The sequence below is a fragment of the Chrysochloris asiatica genome, unplaced genomic scaffold (assembly GCF_000296735.1).
Source record: "Chrysochloris asiatica unplaced genomic scaffold, ChrAsi1.0 scaffold00090, whole genome shotgun sequence".
Classification (NCBI taxonomy): Eukaryota; Metazoa; Chordata; class Mammalia; order Afrosoricida; family Chrysochloridae; genus Chrysochloris; species Chrysochloris asiatica.
The window spans coordinates 9,317,490-9,338,348 of NW_006408608.1; the positions used below are offsets into that span (position 1 = coordinate 9,317,490).

General features: G+C 46.5%; 1 protein-coding gene across 1 annotated transcript in view; it reads right to left on the reverse strand.

Moving 5' to 3' along the window:
• Positions 1-13,156: 13,156 nt before the first annotated feature.
• Positions 13,157-20,859, reverse strand: part of TNFRSF1B (tumor necrosis factor receptor superfamily, member 1B) — an 82,413-nt gene continuing 74,710 nt past the window's right edge. The window contains exons 10-11 of the mRNA XM_006866424.1: positions 16,168-16,375; positions 13,157-13,476 (exon numbers count right to left, since the gene is read on the reverse strand). Of these exons, the coding sequence (XP_006866486.1) occupies positions 13,157-13,476; positions 16,168-16,375 (528 nt within the window). The remainder of the gene's footprint in view (positions 13,477-16,167; positions 16,376-20,859) is intronic.

Consider the following 20,859-nt stretch of genomic DNA (forward strand, 5'->3'; position numbering starts at 1 on the left):
ATTTCCTCTTGAAGACGTTGAAGAAGCCTTGTGCAGCAGATGTGCCTACAATATGTCTTTTGATTTCTTGACTGCTGCTTCCATGAGTGTTGACTGTGGATCCAAGCAAAATGAAGTCTTTGATAACTTCAATCTTTACTCCATTTATTGTAATGTTATTTATTGATCCAGTGTAAGGATTTTTGTTTTCTTCAGATGTATAGGTGCAATCCATAATCAAGACTATAGTCTTTGATCTTCATCAGTATTTCAAATCCTCTTTGCTTCCTACAAGCAAGGTTGTGCCATTTGCATATGGCAGGTTGTTAATGAATCTTCCTACAGCTCTGATGCTACAGTCTTCTTTGTATAATCCAGTTTCCCAGATGATTTATTTAGCATTCAGATTGAGTAAGTATGGTGAAAGGATACTACCTCAGCTCATACCTTTCCTAATTTTTAACCATTCGTGTCCCCTTGTTCTATTGGAAAGACTGCCTCTTGTTTGATGTACAGGTTTCTCATGAGCACAATGAAGTGTTCTGAAATTCCCATTCTTCACAGCGTTACACTGTTGGTTATGATCCACACAACTGAAAGCCTTTGCATTATCAATAAAGCACAAGTAAACATCTTTCTGGTATTCTCTGCTTTCAGCCAAGATCCTTCTGTCTTATTCTGGAAGCTCCACTCAAACATGTCCACCGTGGGTGACTCTGCTGGGATTTAAAATACCAGTGATACAGATTCCAGCATCCCAGAAACATTCAAGCTACCACAGTACATACAGCAAACTGGCCGATGAGTGGTGCTCAACTCACGGAGCCTTGTTTCTCACCAATGTTTTCAGTGCAGTTGGACTTCTTCCTTCCATGCTATCAGCTCTTGGTCAGATGATACCTCTTGAAATGATTGAACATTGACCGATTCTTTTTGGTTACCATGACTCTGTGTATTCCTTCCATCTTCTTTTGATGCTCCCTGCATCATTTAATATTTTGCCTTCAGAATCTTCCAATATTGCAACCCGAGTCTTGCATTTTTCTTCACTTCTTTCAACTTGAGTAATGCTGAATATGTTCTTCATTTTTGATTTTCTAACTCCAGGTCTTTACACATTTCATGATAATAATTGACTTTGTCTTCTTAAGCTGCCCTTTGAAATTTTCTTTTCAACTCTTTTACCTCCTCATTTCTTCCATTTGCTTCAGCATCTCTACACTAGAGACCAAGTTTCAGTGTCTCTTCTGACATCCATTTTGGTCTTTTCTTACTTCCCTGTATTTTTAATGACCTTTTGCTTTTTTTGCATAGTTGCCTTTGATGTCCTGATCTTTGGTTATTAATGTCTAATGCATGAAATCTGTTCTTCAGATGATCTCTAATTTTAAGTCATATTTTCGCTCTTGTTGACTAGTTTTAATTTTCTTAAGCTTCAGCCTGAACTCATATATAAGCAATTGATGTTCTTGATGTCATCCCACAGCTTTTCTGATCTTGGGTCATTAGTGTCTAAGGCACCAAATCTGTTTCTAAGATGGTCTCTAAATTCAGGTGTTCAAGGTCATATTTTGGCTCTTGTGGACTTGTTGTAATATTCATTAGCTGCAGCCTAAACTAGAATATGAGTAATTGATGCTGTATTCCACAGTCAGCTCTTGGCCTTGTTTCGGCTGATGATGTTGAGCTTTTCCATTGTCTTTTCCCATAGATTTAGTCAATTTCATCCCTGTGTATTCCATCTGGTGAAGTCCATGTGTATAGTCACCTTTTATGCTGTTGAAACAAGTATTTGCCATGAATATGTCACTGATCTTACAAAATTCTATCATGCAATATCCAGTTTCGTTTCTATCACCAAGGCCATATTTTCCCTCTACCGATTCTTCCTTTTTGTTTCCAGCTTTCAAATTCCAATCACCAGTAATTACCAATGCATCTTGACTGCATGTTTGATCAATTTCAGACTGGAGAAGAATTCTTCAATTTCTTCATTACTGACTTCAGTGATTGGTGGGTAAATTTGAATGTTGTTGTTGTCTAGTGCCAAGGAGTCAGTTCTGACTCATAGTGACCCTACATAGGATTTCCAAAGAGCTGCTGGTGAGTTTGAATCACTGACCTTGTAATTCAAACTGACTTTGTGGTCCAGTGCTTATCCTACAGTGCATATTTGAACAGTAGTGTTATTAACTGGTCTTCCTTGTAGGCATGTGGCTATTATCCTTTCGCAGACAGCAGTGTACTTCAAGATAGAGCTTGAATTGTTCTTTTTGATGATGAACACAATGACATTCCTCTTGAACTTTTCATTTCCAGCATAGTAAACCATGTGATTGTCTGAGTCAAAATGGACAATAACCGTCCGTTTCGGTTCGTTAATGCCTAGGATATCAATCTTTGTGTATTCCATTTCATTTTTGACAAGTTTCAATTTTCCTACATGCATACTTCATACATTTCACATTCCAATTATTAATGGATGTTTGCACCTATTCCTTCTCATTTTGCGTTGTATCCCATCAGCAAATGAAGGGCCTGAAAGCTTTGCTCCATCCATGTCATTAAGGTCAACTCTGTTTTGAGGAGGCAATTCTTCCCCATTGTGTTTTGAGTACCTTCCAACCTGAGCGGCTCATCTGGCACTCTATCAGACAATGATCTGCTGTTAGCTCATAAGGTTTTCGGTGGCTAACCATTCAGAAGTTGCCTACCTCTTCTTCTTCCTAGTCTGGAAGTTCCACTGAACCCTGTTCATCATGATGACCCTCGTGTTGCCCAGAATGAAATGCTGCCAGGATTTGTGTAATCCTCACAATTGTTAGTATGTTTGTTTCCATTGTTGCAGTCACTGTGCCAGTCCATATCTTTGAGGGTCTTCCTCTTTTTCTTCTACTTCACCAGGCATGATGTCTCCCGGGGACTGGTCCCTTCTGCTGAAGCATCCAAAGTTAACTAGACAAAGCTTCAGCATTCTCACGTCTAAGAAACCTTTTGTCTGTACTTCCTCCAAGACTGATTTGTTTGTTCTTCCGGCAGTTTATATATTCAGTATTCTTCAACAGCACCACAAGTTCAATGGCCCAGTTTCCTCAGTCTTCCTTTTTCACTGCCCAGCTTTTGCGTGCATATGAGGTCATTGAAAATACCATGGCTTGAATCAGGCATTCATTAGACCCCAAAGTGGTATCTTTACCCTTTAACATTTTAAAGAGGTCTTTTGCAGCAGGTTTAACTAATGCAATGCATTAATTGATTTCTTGGCTTCTACTTCTATGGACATTGTTGATTCAAGTCTAATGAAATCCTTAACAACTTTAATTACTCCATCTTTTATCATGATGTTGTTTATGGGCCCAGTTGTAGGATTTTTGTTCACATTAAGATACAATCCATTCTGAAGGCTTCATCAGTAAGTGCTTCAAGTCATCTTCATTTTCAGCAAGCAAGGTTGCATCATCTTCATATCACAGGTTGGTAAAGAGTCCTCCTCCAATCCTGATGCTGTGTTCATCTTCATGTACTCCAGTTTCTCAGATCATTTGGTTAGCATACAGATCAAATCAATAAGGTAAATAGATACTACTTTACCACACACCTTTTCCAATTTTAAACCACACAGCGTTCCTTTGTGCTGTTCAAATGACTGGCTCTCGATCCATTTATAGATTCTCCAGGAGCACAATTAAGAATTCTGAAATTCCCATTCTTCAGAATGCCGTCATAAATTTGTTGTAATCCACATATTTGATTGTCTTTGCATAGTCAATGAAACACATGTAAACATCTTTCCAGTATTATTTTAGACCAAGATCCATCTGACTCTAGCTATCTATGATATCCCTTGTTCCACATCCTCTTCTGAATCCAGCTTGGATTTCTAGTCATTCTCTCTTGAGATACAACTGCAACCATTTTTTAACTTAGTAAAAATTTGTTAGCATGCACTATTGTTAGATACGTCTCACATTTCACTTGAGTGCCTTTCTTTGAAAAGGACACAGATATAGATCTCGTCTAGTCAGTCAGACAATGTCATGACTTGGAGGAGTCCTGGTGTGGCGCTGTAAGATAAAGTACTGGACCGCAAGGTCGGTTTGAACCATTAGGTGGGAAGTCCAAATTCACCAGCCGTTCCTCGGAATCCCTGTACAGGGTTGCTATGAGTCAGAAGCGGCTTAACGGCACTTAACAACAACAAAATGTGTGTCAGCTTGGCTGTGCCATGATTCTCAATGGCTTGGCAGTTAAGTAATGGTGTAATGCGACAATATGATGACCCCCCATGATGTGATCTGATGAGATAAACCAGTAAGAGGATGAAGGGTAAGATTTAACACCCTTAAATTCATCACGACCCTGATCTAATAATGTAAGGGGAGTTTCCCTGGGATGTGGCCTCTTGTTGTTAAGTGCTGTGGAGTCAGTTATGACTTCGAGGACCCAGTGTAGGGTTTCCAAGGAGTGGCTGATGGGTTTGAACTGCCAATCTTGTGGTTAGCAGTCCAGGGCTTATCTTACAGTGCCACCCGGACTGCAACACCTTTTTCTTTTTTAAAGTTATTATTGTGAATTGAGTGATAGTTTTCATGGCAGAACATCAGTTTTACACCCATCGTTTCATTGCAATGATTATAATCCCCTCTGTGCATCATCCCAACAGTATTTGCTTCTATTCTGTTTTGTTTTTTTGGAGGGGGGAGTCAGGGCTATGTACACAAAAACACTCAGGAATATACAATAATTTAAACAACCAAAGGACATATTCTGCAAGTCTCCCTTCTGGCCGCCAGCACTCAGTCTTTTTCTTTCCATGAGTCTAGAGTCCTCAGCTGCTCCCTCTCATCTCTGCCTCCATCTCTGGTGTCACAACTTCTCTGGATAGGGTCCCACTTTCCACTTGTGCTATTCTCCCTTGATGGTCCTAGAGTCTTCTGTTCTGGACTGTAAGATGAACTACTCCTCCCTTTGCAACACCTTTTATCTTCAAAGAGATAAATGGAGAGAAGTGAGCAGAGAAAGAGGGACCTTCTATCATCAAGAAATAAGAGGCAGGAGTATAGTGTGTTACTTGGACTTGGGGACTCTGCACTGTGAAGCTCCTAAATCCAGGTAAAGATCGATGCCACAACACCTGGAGATCTCCAAAGATGCTAAAAGGAGGCAAGGACCTTTCTCCAGAACTGGTCCTACGGATTCAAAGTTTTAGCCTTCCAAACTGTGAGAGAATCCATTTCTGTATGCTAAAGCCATCCACTTGTGGTGTTTCTGTTACAGCAGCTCTAGAGAATAAAGACAGCCAAGTCTCTGTTTTGCACATTTCTTAGCATAGACAAGTCAGCGTTACCAGCCGTACATCGTTTTGTGAAGTAGCTCAGTTGGTATTCTGTCAGATCCTGGAAGCTGGTTAGGTGTTGCTTTAATGTCTTCTTTCTGTACCACTGCTTCTTCATCCCAAGCTACCTCCTTAGCTGAACAGCAATTGGTTCTTTTTGGTTCAGTGACACTGTATATTTCTTCCATCTTCTTTTGATGCTTTATCATTCCAGTTTTCTCTCCATAGAATTCTTCAATATTGCAATTTGAAGCTTGAGAATTTTCAACTCTTTCCCCCTGAGAACTGTTGATCATGTTCTTCCCTTTTGGTTTTCTAACTCCTGGTCTTTGTATATTTTATTATAATACGATACCTTGTCCTCTCCAGCTGCCCTTTGAAACCTTCTGTTCAATTCTTTCATTTTATCCTTTGCTCTGTTCGCTTTAGCTACTCTTCATTCAAAAGTAAGTTTCCGAGTGTCTTATGACATCCATTTGGTCTCTTCTTTCCATCTTGTTTTTTAGAGTTTTTATTTCTTCACCTATGATGATTTTAACGTCATACTTTCTTATTTTTGTTCTTAGCATTTACTGCTCCCTGACATATTTCTGTATGTAGCCTCTCCTGGTAGGTAGTGGCCTTGGGTGCTACAGACAGTTAAGTACTGAACTAGTGATCAAAAGGTTGGTAGCTCGGACCCACTAAAGGGGGGTCCTCTAAATCTTGGAAGAAAGGTCAGTCTTGAAAACCCTATAGAACGGTTCTACTCTGTAAGACATGAGGTCACCATGAGTTGGAATCAACGAAATGACAACTGATTTGTTTTTCATTTTTTATGCCCCAGCGTGTTGGTACCACATAAACAGGAAACTTGTTGGTCCTGTTCTCTGTTAAACCCACAGCACCCACACATCATGAAAGAACAGTTCACATTTACTGACCAATTCTTATGTGCTAGGCATAGCTCCAAATATTTTATACATAGTCATTCATGTCATCCTGGTGTGGCGCTGTGGGTTAATGCGCCAAACTGCAAAGCCGTTTGAACTGCAAGGTCGGTGGTATAAGCTTACCAGTCACTCCTCAGAAATCCTGTATAGGATCGCTATGGGTCGGAGCCGACTCGACGGCACTTCACAACAACAACAACAACAACAATTCATGTCATCCTCACAGTACTATTTTAGTTCAATTGTACAGATGAGGAAAACAAGGCACAGAGAGATTTAGTAACTCACCTGAGGTCACACAACCAGGAAGTAGTGGACTAGGATTCAAACCCAGGCAGGTGGGCTTTGAGACCCTACAGAACTTAACTTGTGTGCTAGCCTGTTTGAAGTATTTTAAAACTCTGATGAATGAATGAAAACTGGATGGAGAGGAATCAAAGAGGCTATCCCCACCTAACCAGTTCTAGCTGAGCCAAACCACTCGCTCTTTGTTGGTGGAAGGAAAAAAAATAGCCAGGAGAGGTGCTGCACGTGGCCCATTCTGACAGGTTACCCCATCAGGCTGGGAGCTACCCTCAGCTGCTTTGAATTTAGCCTCTCCTTCTGCCGTCTCTGACAGGGAGTTCTGGGAAGGCAAGCCTTGCACCTGGGCACAACTGGGTCCCTCACACAGTGCCCACTGGCAGGAGGAGCCAAAGAATGCTGCTGCCCCTCCTCTCCAGGCTCTGCCCTGAAACTGGGGCATGGGTATGGTTACTCCAGCTGCCATGACCACACACATGCTCAGCACCTTTTACACATTAACTTATTCAATCCTTGCAACACCCCATCCCCATTGCACAGATGGGGAATGGGAGACAAGGATTTGAACTTAACCCAGCCCAATCCCTGCAAAGTGGACATTCCATAAATGTGCACAGTGAGAGAGACCTCAGGACAGGAAACAGAGGGCTTGCACAAAGATGATGGATGAGACTTAAATTCCATTTCCTAGTGTTGCTGAAACAGAAATACCACAAATGAGTGACCTTATAGATCAGAAATATATTGTCTCAGGTTCTAGAGGTGAAAAGTCCAAATCAGAGTCTTGGCCATGTCGAGTCTGTGAGTCTCTCGCCTGGTTGTGTTTGCTGGGGATCCTGGTGGTCTTTTGCCAAGGATCCTAGATGACCTCCACAATGCTATCTGTCTTCTCCAGTATGGTTAAGTCTCTGTGTATATTCTTGTCTTTTTATAACTCAGAAATGATTAGGTTTAGGATGCACCCTATACTGCTAAGACCTCTGGTAGCATAATGATTATGAGTCGGGCTGCTATCTCATGGTCAGCAGTGGGAAACTACCAGCAGTTCTGTGGGAGAAAGATGAGGCTTTCTGCTCCTGTAAAGATTTACAACCCTCAGAAACCCTATATAGGGTTGCTATGAGTCAGAACCGACTCCACAGCACATAACCACCAACAACAACAACCACCATATTACATTTAGACTGCAATGAGGAAGGTCATTTACATTACATTGCATTACACAATCTGTTCTACCCCAGCCCACTGAATTTAATCACTCTGTGAGAGCAACCAGACTAGTGTCTGACTAAACAACCAGGACCTAGAACCTAGTCAAGGTGACACATTAAAAAGAACCATCACAGGGCCATCGACAGAAAAGCATTAAGTGAAGCCACAGCAGCCGGAGGGGCACCCAGGGAAAGCAACATTGGAATCTGTTAGCAACCCTGGGCTCCAAGGGGCAAGGGAGGGAGTGTGGGAACTGAGTGTGGCCAGATTGTGGTTATAAACCCAGGTCACTTGGACCAAACCTGCCGGAAGTCTGAGGGCGAGGAATACCATCTGCAGAGGTCAGCCTGCCAGGGCACGAGCAGGCATTTAAAGGAACTGGAGTGATGTGCTGGGGTCCTGGCTTCCTCGCCAGCCATCATCACCCAATGTGGCTGGAAGCAATCTAGAAGGGTCACTCCCATCTCCTGGCAATGAGACAGCATCCCTGACCCCGCAATCCCACTCCCTTCCACCATGCAGGCAGCTGGAGGCAAGTCTGGTCACGTCTCCCCACTGGTGAATATGCTTCAGGAAGTCCTTCGCAGGGCAGTTGAAGTCCGTTGAACCTGGCTACTCTTTAAGCTCATTTCCTCTCACCGCTCACACCCTGTTCCACTCTGTTGTGTTGTTGTTGTTAGGTGCCATCGAGTCAGTACTGACTCATAGCGACCCTGTGCACAACAGATAGAAAACATTACCCAATCCTGGGTCAACCTCATAATCACTGCTACACCTGAGCCCATTGCCAATCCACCTCACTGGGGGTCTTCCTCTTCTACTCTAGTCTGACCAAATACTTGATTCACCCCTAACTTTCTCAGGCTTTTGCACCCCAGTTCTCTCTTCAATCAGAAGGCTTTCCTGGCCTCCTGAACCTGAATAGCAACCCCATTTCTCTGACCTCTAGGTCTGGATTAATTTTCCTTACTACTAACTGATAAAGGAGTTCTGGTAGCATAGTGGTTACGAGTAAGGCTGCTAACCTCAAGGTCAGCATTTTGAAACTATCAGCCGTTCCATGGGGGAAAGATGATGTTTTCTGCTCCTGTAAAGATTTACAGCCTCAGAAATCCTATGCAGGGTAGTTGGAACCGACTCCACGGCATATCACCACCACCAGCAGCTGATATTATCTGTTTAGTTTCTTACTGTCTCTCTTCCAATCCAATAAGGAAGCCTTGTTTTACTAGCTACTGCGTCCCCAGCCCCTAGAGTGGTGCCTGGTAAGAATACAGTATGTAACATACAGTATGGAACATTGGGAAGTGGCGGGGTATTTATTTCAAGCCAAGTGGCTGCATGAGATCAGTAAGGAAGTCAGCTGGAGAAGATCTGCCAGGACCAAGTCTTGAGCACCCCCAACATTCAGTCACTGATATGAGGAGGAAGCAGCCAAGACAGCCCAAGAGTCATTGAGATGGCAGGAAATTCAGGGGGGGGTCCTGAAAGTCAGGAGAGGAATGTTTCCTAAAGAGGAGGGACCAGCCACATCACTGATAAAGTGTAAGGAATTAGGACTGATCACCGACCATTGAATTTAGCCATATGGAGGTCAGTGGTGAACTGGACAAATGAATTTTTAGTGGAGTTGCAAAAATGATGTGAAGAGCATGCCTGACCTCCTCCGACTTCACGATTCAAATCCACACCATCCCAAGGCTGATTTATGAGGCAGCAGTCAGACATGTCTCCATCCTCCAACCTTTTTACCTTATTCTGATACCAACTATCACTCCAGGGCACTCTAGTTCTCTGCTGGGTTTGATAACCCCTTGTAATGGCTACACAGAACTCACAGATAAGTACCATGAATATGGGGTTTATTAGGGAAGTGAACAGCAAGGATACAGCAGTTCTCTGGTCAGGAATGTCCCTACTCAGTCAGACCCACAGGCACGCCTCTCTCCTTTGCTTCTCAGCTACTGGGCCCCTGGGACTCTGCCTTGCTCAGGCAAGTGATACAAGCCTATTTAGTGATGCTGATAAATGCCCAAAGGGCATCTAATTCAGTGAGCTAGTTTCCTGCCTGAAGACACTCAGTTTTACTTGGTCCGTGGGCCGGAAACCCGCTACTCTGTCTCTCCGTTCAGCAGCCTCTGCTGCTGCTGTTACTTCTCCACACAGGGATCTCACATTCTGCTCAGGATTCTTCTTTCTTAGTCTTCAGATCCTCTGTTCCTGCTTCTGAAATGGCTCATTTAAATAAACCCAGCAGAATAGCAAAACCAACCAATCCCTGCATTACACTTCTGTACACCTTATTTGCATGGCCCCACCCAATCATCTGGTGAGAGTTACAAAGCCTATGGTGGGGCACCAGCCTCATTGGAGTGAGTTTTGAAGAGAAAATGGGGGAAGATAAATTGAAGAAAGTGATTATAGAAAGAATTTTTCCAAGCATTTCTGTAGTAGAGTAGTTGGGAAACCTGACAATACCTGGAAAGAGAATGGTATCTGAGGAGTCTTGGTTTTGTTATTGTCATCTTTTAAATGGGAGCTGTGTCGACATGCTTGTGTGCAGATAGAGACGATGGGAAGGGGTAGGAGATTGATGTTGAAGAGAGAGAGGGAAGAACTGCTGGAGCAGTGTCCTTCCGTAGGCGAGAGATGCTCAAGTCTGGTGCTCCGGTCTGTGTACTCAAGGTCATAGAGTATCTGGGCACAGACACAGGGGAGAGGACAGGTGTGGTAGTGGGAAGCTGAGGAAGTTCTCTTACCCCTTCCCATCTGTGTTTTCTTGCTGCTTGCTTAATCTGCTTTTATAACTCAACAGAGATAGAATGAGATATTATAATCTGATTTGGAAATGGAGTTATCCTAGTACTGACTCATGAACTTAACAAAGAAACCCCATTTCCAAATGAGGAGCAGCTGGTGAGTCTGTAGTCCAGCGCAGTAACCCACCGCACCATACCAGACCTCCTCCCTTAGGGCTGGCACCCTGAGTTGGGCTTTGTAGCCTCACAAGCAGCAAGAAAGTAAATTTCTGTTTGTTAAAGTCATGTACCAGTGATACGGCTGCTATAGCAACACAAGATCACCAAGATACATGGTAAAAGGGGCTTTGCAGATGTGTTTAAGACTCTTGAGATGGGGAAATTGTCCTGAAATACACATGAGGATACCGTGAGTTGGAATCAACTCAATGGCAACGGGGTATTCATATGGGTCCAATGTATTCACAAGCATCCTTACCAGAGGGACCAGAGGGAGATTCGACTATAAAAGATGCTACAATGCTGGCTTTCAAGTTAGAGAAAGGGACCCATCAGCCAACAAATGCAGTTGGCCTCAAGAAACTGGGGAAATACCCTAATGCCTGACACTACCCATGTCTCAATGAGCAAGTATTTATTACACTCTTACTTCAGATTCTTCCCTGAATCCACCAGAAGAAATGCAGCCTGAACTAAGAGGAGTAAGTCAGAGGTCATCTCTAGAACAGGATTCTACCTGGGGCTCCCAGAACCTTCCTGCTGACCTGAGCATCCAGCCATGGGCCTCACAGGTAGGCAGAGCCTCCAATCCAAGTGAAGAGGTAGTCTTGGTGAGATATCCTCACCCCCACTCCCAAGAGGAAGCTGAGGAGATGGTGGTGACAAGGGTTTCCTCCATGGTCAGCTGAGTTATACTGGCGTGAAGCTGCTGCCTTATTATCCACAGGCCTGAAGGAGTGGCTGCCTCTCACAGTCCAGCCACAACATGGACATCAGACTCCAGTACCCACAATCTCACCTCTCCCTACACATCTAGTTGGTAGCAGGCAAGCACAACCACAGCCAGAAAGTCAGGGCTCAATATGTAAAACAAAAGGTTTCTTTATAAGCAGGAACACTGTTTCGCATACAGAGCAACTCTGATTATTTTGAATTAACACAAACCAGGGGAACTGAAGCCACACCCAGAGAGCCTTCCTTCCAATTCATCTTTTCCCTGGGTGATGGCAGGCAGATCTGAGGTCCTCTCAGTACCACCCACTAGGGGGCAGATGCGTTCCATCACCATGCAGAGTCTGATTGGGCAGAGATCCTGGCCAGTCTAGGCAGTTTGCCATCTTGATTCCAGGATGGGAAGTCCTGCTTGTCTCCGTTGTAATGGATAGTTCAGGGTCTAAGTTCAAATCCGGTGGACTTTATCAACAGGGAATTCAAGTACCTGGGACGAAGTCAGCCTTTCAAGACTCCTCATAACCCCTTCTTTTTGGAATCTGGTTTAGTTCACATGTGTCCACTCTCTGCAGGGTTCTGGGTATGAGTTTGGTGGGATGTGGCTGACTCTATAATTGGGACAAAATCCCTTGGCAAAATGGCTGGTTTTAGATACTTCAAAGCAGATTGTCCATCCTGAGGACATTTAGCTATCCAGACACACAACACAGACACAGACACACAACCAAGAGGGTTCTCAGCAGCTCACATACACTCAGAATCCGTAGGTACAGTACCAAAATGACTTTGCAGTTATCCAAGGCCTGGGACTCTAGGAACGGAGGGAAGAGGCTAGGGGGACAGAGGTGGAAGGAGGGTGACTTAGGCTGAGGTAGGAGGAAAGAGACGCCTGTCAGGTCGGAGACACCTGCAGTTCCAGCAATTCCCTGATACAAGAAGGTGTAGCTTCACACCAGTGAGGGAGATGGCAAGAGGTGATGTTGTGGACAACTGGAGTGAAGGTCACACGCAGTTCAATGGTGAGCCAGGGACTGCAGGCACCTTCAGACTTTTGTTTTGTTTTGTTTGCCTGAATAGTGCTTACTTTTTTTTTTTTTAATGGTCACATATTAAAATAGGAAGATTTTTGGTTAATAGTTTGTCTTCAGTCTCACTGAGGTTGTCTACCTGGGGCTTCTGAGCACCTGATTTTCACACTGTGGAACAAGAGGATAAGTTGGCAGAAAAGGACTTAGAGGAGGTGCTTTATGAGGGTCCTGAGTAAGGTGAGAGACCTGTGTCTGCAGGGACTACCATCCCCTCCTCACACAGAACCATCAGCAAATGGCCACCCTGGCCTGGCTGCTTCCTGGAACTGTCCCACAGTCTTAACATTCAGGAGACGGGGAGGGTGCTATGGCCTCTGGGGAAGTTAGAACTGGGTCAAAACACACCAAGGGCCCCAGAAGCCAGTCTGGCAGGTCCAGCTGGGGGCAGCTTAGAGAGGCAGGGATTCGGCTCAGGCTGACAAATGAGTCTAGGGCCAAGTTTGCCATCATCCAGCTAGATCTCCAAGACGGCAGATGAGAGTCTCCACAACCCCTCCCTGCTTGCAGGAGAGAGGGAGGCGGAGGCTGTGCTGGCCACTGAAGAAAATGGCCCAAAGAGAGTCACCAGGATTGCTTTGAGGATTGCCCAGCCACGGGTCAACGCCCAAGGCTGACATAACCCCCGCCAGCTGGTGAACTGGACTTCATCCCAACATCTGGCACGCCCAGAGGTAGAGACTTCTCCTCAGGGCTCTGCTGCAGCGTCTCCAGTGCCCCCAGCTGTGATTGAAAGGGGCGCTCCTCCTTGGAGAAGGGGACCTCCTCATCCTCTGGAGAGCCCGAGGGGCTGGCATTCATGTCCCCCGACATGGAGCTGGTCTGGGAGGGGCACTGGGAACCATGGTCCGAGCTGCTGCAGACATTCACGATGCAGGTGACGTTAACCTGAGTCCCATAGCCGCTGGGGGAAGGCACTGCTAAGCACAAGACAAGAGAGGGAGGTCAGTCCAGTGGTCTCAGAGTGGACAGTGTGTTCATAGCCTATATCTCCTACCAAAGAGTATTTGTGTGTGTGGAGGGGGGGGGGAGAGGGGAGTGTATGGACTAGGAAGAGGACAGAGTTGTGCCCCACTCTGCTGGGTGACAGACAGAGTTTCCTCATATGTCAAAGTAAGAAGAGCATTACTGCCTTCCAGCCAAACATACCACATGGATGGGAAGAGTCATTTAGATAAGGGAGCTGGAAGAACTCCAAGAACAAAAGAACATTCCCCACAATAATTTCCTCAGTCACTTGTTTACACCAGCCCCTGGGCCCAGGAGGAGCAGGGACTTTTTGACTGTTCCCTGCCGTATTCCTGGTAGTTCTGGGATGACACTGTAAGATAAGCACTGGGCTGCTAACTACAAGGTCAGCGGCTCAAACCCACCAGTCGTTCCTTGGAAACTCTATATAGGGTCCCTATGAGTCAGAACCGACTCAACGGCACTTATCAATGACAATGACAATGGGACAGGGACACACGCGGAATGAATAAAATTCAGCCCACAGCTGTTTTGTTCTTTTTGGTGGTAGTGTCTGGCTGACAACATGGAGGATTCAGAAGTTTCCATTTTAACCATCTGGATTGCTGGCTTTCCCTGGAGCTACAAGTAGGGCAAGTGGCTCTGCAGGGCGCCCATTCCTGAGGGCCAGCAGCGGCAGGACTCATCCAGCACTAGCAGTTACCTGCATTTCCTAACTAGTTGGTACGGAGCTCAAAGATGAAGCAAACTGGAGACAAATGTCAGGGTCTGGACATAGCATCGTCCCTCAAAAGGTTCCAGTTGCTCCTGCTGCTATAGGGACCTGCTGAGGGCCTGAGTGCATGTGGTGTCCGAGGTACGTGAGGAGGGCTGGCCCTTTGGTTCCCCTGATCCTAGGAACTTAGGGGAGCTTGAGAAGAGGCCCAGAACTGGTGAGCTGCTCTGCTTATAACAGCCCCCAACAGGCTGGGGGAGTTATGGGACTGAGATCTTAGGGCAGGGAGGAAATTTCCACCCTTGAGCCTCTCCTTACAACACCCAAATGTCACCCAAAGTCACTGTGGCCTTTGCATATGGGGAATGAGATGTGCGGGGGCGGGTTGGAGGCACAACCCTGGGGTATACAAGTTCCCAGAGTGGAGAAAACGGGGAGAGGAGGAGAACAGAGAGCAGGAGAGGCAGAGGGGAGTGGGGATGTACAGGCGGGGGCAGACACCAGTGCCAAGGAAGCCACGCTGGGAGGCTGTAGACCAGGCTAAGGAATCAGAAACACACATCCAAGGGCTCGGACAAACACTAAGAGTTTAGATTTGGAGCTCATTCATTCACTCAACAAACATTTCAGGCCACCTGCTCTGTTCCAGGCCCTGGCCCAGTGCCTCCCTCCATAAGTTCTCAGGCTCAGGGGGAGGGGCACTGAAAAGACATTTCACTCCACCTATGATGGAGAATCAGAGACCCACCTGCATTCAGATCAGGAGGTGTTCCTGCGTCAGGTGACAGGAAGGACATGAGTACACGTGGGCAGAGGGCATGAGTGCAGGCAGGGAGGAGTAAGCAGGGGCAGCATGTTAGGGGAGCCGCAGAATGTGGTGCACGGGAGGGGGCTGCAGGTAGGGCACAGCTGCCTAGAGGTGGCCCAGTGAGTTAGTGACCCAACCAGCACCAAGTGGGGCATACTGTCTCTCACTGCCTCACTGAGAGGTTAAAAAGTCTGCTCAGATTCACATGGCACCCAAGTCCCTGAGTCCACGGCCACTCCCTCACTGCCCTCCAGCTGAAGGCAGAGACGCGGGTCAGCAGCAAGGTCCAGCAGCAGCCCTGGCCTCAGCACTACAAAACTAACCTGAGGAAGCTCGGGAGCCCCTAGGGACCCCTACTGGGGTCTGGGGGATTATTGCAGATTCCACTTTAGGAGTGTCATCTGTGAGAGCCCACGTCTGGGGGACACATGCAGACTGCATGAACCCTATACTTCTCCATAACCCACATGGGCTCCACATGGGGAGCCCTGGAGGTGGCATTAATCATCAATCTTCTAGCCTCTGGCTCTTCCAATGGCCACCTGCGTGCCTTTGAACAAGTTGCTTAACCTCCCTGGGCCTCAACTTTCTCATCTGTAAAATGGGGACAATCATAATAGCTACCTCTTGCATTGATTTGTGGATTAATTTTATGTCCCAGAATACTGCCTGGTGTACCACAAGAACTAAGCCGAAGCTGGTATTATTATTGTTGTTGTTGTTGTTAGCCACGCAGAGTATGGGATAAATGAGTCGGCCCAGGGTTACAAGGAGTGCTACAGCCTGGGGAGGGTAGAAGAACAAACTGTGGCAAAAAAAAAGGGAAGAAGGGCCAGAAGAGTAAGGGAGGTGGGGAGGTAAGGGGCCAGAAGGCTTCAGGAAAACTCCCCGCCTGGAATACTGGAGACTTAAGGACAAGTTGGGGTTGTCCAGGTGCAAGGAGTGGGATGAAGGAGGAAGACTGCTAAGACAACTGGGCAGGAAAGCAGAGGGATGAGGCTGAAAAGCAAAGTCAAGGTCACACCCTGCCCCCTGGAAGAGCTCAGAGCTCACCCTACAGCAAGGGCCCAGATGGGGTGAGGTGAGATGGAGCAGAGCCAGGAGCCCTCTGCCTCTTACCTGAGCTCACACCGCTGGTCTGGGTCGCCCCAGCACCACTGGTCTTCTCCATGTCTGGTGCCTGGGACTGGTTCCTGGCAGTCTCCCTCCTGTCCGGGGTGTTGGCTGAGCTCTCCAGAGAGCTGCTGCTGGAGCTGGGAGCTGTGGTCAACAGTTGCTGCTCCTCGCGGCCTGGTGCACCCCGGGCCTTATCAGTCAGCAGGTGAGACTGGACAGGGAGGAAAGGAGGGAGGTGTCAGCGCTGGCAGCCAACTCCTCCTCTTCCTCCTTCGCACTAGCACCTGCTCCCTTCCTGTCAGCAGTTCACAGTTCACACATCACTTCTGCCCACACCTGCGCATGCTTTCCACACACAGCGCTTTTTGCAAGGTCAGATTCACTGTGGCTTTTTTGTTTCTGTGATTCGTGCCTGGCTTCCCTACAGGGCAGAGGTCAAGTGGTCCTGCTCACCAAATAGTTGTGGGACAGTCAGAGTTTACACCTTATTTGGTTTAAGAAAACCGAGACCCAGAAAAGTGACTCTACTTAAGGGCACTCCATCAACATAGAGAGACACAGCTCAGATTAGCAGCCAAGGGCATGAACTCTGGAGTCAGACCATGTGTGCAAACCCTGACTCCATCACTCATAGCTGTGTGACCTTAACCCTGACTCCATCACTCATAGCTGTGCAAGTCACTTAACCTCTCTGCGCCTCTTGTTTTTCCATCTAAAAAAAAGTTATCAAGTTGAATCCAACTCACAGTGACATCATGTACGTCAGAGTATAACTGTATCCTATAGGGTTTTTGGACGTAGATCACCCAACCTTTCTGAAGCAACATCTCTGGGTGGACTCTAACCTCCAATCTTTAGATCAGTAAAATAAATAATAAAAACAGTTGCCATCAAGTGGGTTCCAACTCATGGTGACCCCAAGTGAATCAGAGTGGAACTGTGCTCCACAGGGTTTTCAATGGCTGATTTTTCAGGAGTAGATCACCAGAGTTTTCTGAAGAGGTACCTCTGGGTAGCCTCAAGCTTCCAAACTTTCAGCGAGCAGCTGAGTGCATTAACCACTTGCATCTGGGACTCCTTGATAAAGGGAGGATTATAGACAGTGAATAAGGAAGACCGTAGTAGAATTGATGCTTTTGAGTTATGGTATTAGAGGAGAATATTGAAAGTGCCATGGGCTGCCAAAAGAACCAATAGATCCATTTTGGAAAAAGTGCAGCCAGAGTGCGTCCTTGGAGGCCAAGATGGCTAAACTTTGTCTCTCATACTTCAGACATAATGTCCAGAGGGACCAGTCACTGGAGAACGATATTATGTTTGGTAAGGTGGAGGGTCAGAGAAGGAGAGGAAGACCCCAACAAGATGGATTGGTCAGGTGGCAGCATCAATGGGCTCAAGTGTGGCCACAGTAGTGAGGTTGGTCCAGGATCGGACAGTGTTTCGTTCTGCTGTGCATAATAAGGTCGCTATGAGTTGGTACTGACTTGAAGGCACTTAACAACAACAACAATAGACTACCTCATGGAATTGTGATGATTAAACAATGCGGTATTTATAAAGTGCTTTAGAACAATGTCCGGTGCTTAGTAAGTTCCATGCAGGGGTCTATAAATGAAGGGTCAACAAACTATGGCCTCTGGGTCAAATCTTACCCAAAGCCACCTGTTCACAATGGATGATTTCCACATTTTTGAAATGGCTGGGGGAAAAGAAGCACAGTACTTCCTGACACGTGGAAATCACATGAGATTCAAAATATAAGATTTTACTGGAACATTGTTGTTGTTGTTGTTATGTGCCATCGAGTCGGTTCTGACCCATAGCGACCCTGTATATAGCCATGTATATTTGAGTCTGTATTGTCTACAGCTGTTGTTGGAGTGCCCAGGTAATATACAGGGCTAATGTACTCAACTGTTAACCAAAAGGTAAGAGGTTCAAATCCACCCAGAGCCTTCTCAGAAAACAGGTTTGGTGATTGACTTATAAAAATAAACTAAAATAACCATTGAAAATCCTACTTTCATACACATGGAATTGGCAGGAGTCGAAATCAACTCAACCACTGGCCTGCCTTTATGGTTGCTTTCATGCTGTAACAGCAGAGGTGAGTAATCATTACAGTGACATCTGGCCCATGTTATTGTTACTGTGAATGTTGGGTATTGTTGGGTACTCATAGCGACCCAATAGGACAGAACAGAACTGCTCCTATAGGGCTTTCAGGAGTCCTGGTGTGGTGCTGTGGGTTAATGCGTCAAAATGCCAAGTCGTTTGAACTGCAAGGTCGGTGGTTCAAGCTCACCAGCTGCTCCTTGGAAACCCTATACAAGGTCGCTCTGGGCCAGAGTTGACTCGACGGCACTTCACAACGACAGTAGGACTTTCAAGACTGTAATCTTGGCAGAAGCAGATTGCTCCGTCTTTTCCCTCTCAGAGCCACTGGTGGGTGTGAACTTCCCGATTAGCAGCTAAGTGCTTAACCATGGCACCACCAGGGCTCCTTTATCTGGCCCATAAAGACATTTACTATGTGGCCTTTTACAGCAAAAGTCTGCTGAGCCCTGTGTGCAGTCCAGTGCAGGCGCCCCTCCATTCAGGGCCTCAGCCATACTGTCTCAATTCCCCTTTCAAGACTCCAGTCCCCAGGCTGCTTTGGGACGCCTTCTTATGTCTTCTTTTCATAGGAGAACATGAGTAATAATAATAATTAAAAAAAAAAAAAAAAAACCACTGCCGTTGAGTCAGTTCTGACTCATAGCAACCCTAAGTAGGGTTTCCAAGGCTGTACATCTTTACAGGCACAGAAATCCTCATCTTTCTACAGAAGGAGCAGCTGGTGGGTTTAACTGCTGGGATCCTCAGTAATAATCAAATAGGAGATGGCATCTGAGTGTCAACCAATGCCCCACGTCCTCCTAGACACTCCTCCCGACAATCCAGTGTTATCTTTGCTTTCCAAAAGGTTTGGGAACTGAGACAGAGAGGTGGAGTGACTTGCTCAAGGTTACATAGGGTATGTGCAGCTACCCAAGGCCTGTCCTAGGTCTAGGGGTTCCAATCTGGAGGCTGGAGAGCCCCCAGAAATCCCTTGCCTTGGATTCTGGGTGACCACTGGTTCCCAGAAAGAAAGGAAGGGCAGAGGCCACATCCTCACCAGTCTGTCCTGAGCAGCAGGGTCTAAAGGTAGAATATGAACTGGGGCAAATGAAAGGCCAGCTGACACGGTCCCTGCCTGATGCTGAGAAGGTTGTTGGTACCTTATTCCCCAGGGGAATGCTGCAACACTCTGGCCTCCTTCCAGAACCTTATTGTCATAAAGTAGATTCCAACTCACGATGACCCAACAGGACGGAATAGAACTGCCACATCTTTCTCCTACAGAGCAGATGGTGGGTTTGAATCACCGACCTTTTGGTTAGCATCCAAGCGCTTAACCACTATGCTACCAGGGCTGCTTCTCCTTGCAGATGTTAGGTGCCATCGAGTCAGTTCTGACTCATAGCGACCTTGTATAGTGTTTGTGAGGCGTGAGTGGTGAGTTTGAACCAGCAATCTTGCAGTTCAAATTGACCTTTTGGTCCAGTGATTATCCTACAGCACCACACCTGGATTCCTCTCCTCAGAGTGGCTTACTGGTGGTGGTTATGTGCCATGGAGTCGGTTTCAACTCACAGCAACCCTGCATAGGGTTTCCAAAGCTGTAAATCTATACAGGAGCAGAAAGCCTCATCTTTCTCCCGAGGAATGTTTGGTAGTTTTGAACTGCTGACCTTGAGCTTAACAGCCTGACTTGTAACCATTACACTACCACAGTGAGGGAGCTACAATTCCAGATGTACATGAGCAGCAATTGGTTGAACCCTGACCCCAACCTGGATAACCTGCTCCTCTCTAGGCAATCACCCAGTCCCAGTCAGCCCCAACCTGCCCTGCTTGCTGTGACCTCTCAGACATCTGATCAATCTCCCCACAAGAACAGGAAGAGCCAAAGAAGGTTGGCCCTGTGCTCAGCACCACACAGTTGGTCCGTGGCAGAGGCACAGTGGAGCCCAGAACTGCCTGTTTTTCAGAAGGCAGCTGGGTCCACTACTCCCAGCACTGGAGGGATGGAAGGCTGTCCAGTGTTAGTTAGTTCATCATGTCAAAGCCCTTGCTCAGAAGGCTTATCTCGGCCACAAGAGGGGTGGGGGCCAAGCACACAGGGAAGGTGGTGATGTGCCGTGGAGTCAGTTCCAACTCATAGCAACCCTGTACAGGGTTTCTGAGGCTGTAAATCTTTACGGGAGCAGAAAGCCTCATCTTTCTCCTGCAGAACAGCTGGTAGTTTTGAACTGTCGCCCTTGAGGTTCACAGCCTGATTCGTAACCACTACATTACCAGAGCTCCTTGCAGGGGAGGAGAAACATCCAAATGTCACTCCCAGAGAAGGGGCTTTTCTGCATTCTGCCAGTTGGTTCAAAGGCTCCAGCCAGGCAAAACTGAAACCTGCAAAGGTCACAGTCCCCTCCCTCCCCAAAAGCCGCAAGTTGCAACAGTTCAGGCAGGCTCTGAAGGAAGACCCAGAAGGGGAGAAAAACAGGAATGCAGCCAGCCAGGCCCCTCACCGCCCAGCCACTCCCAGCCCGCCCTGTTAAGGCCAGATGCAGAGACCCTGGCAGAGCCCGTGTATGTGGGGGGATTTGGGTAACCTTA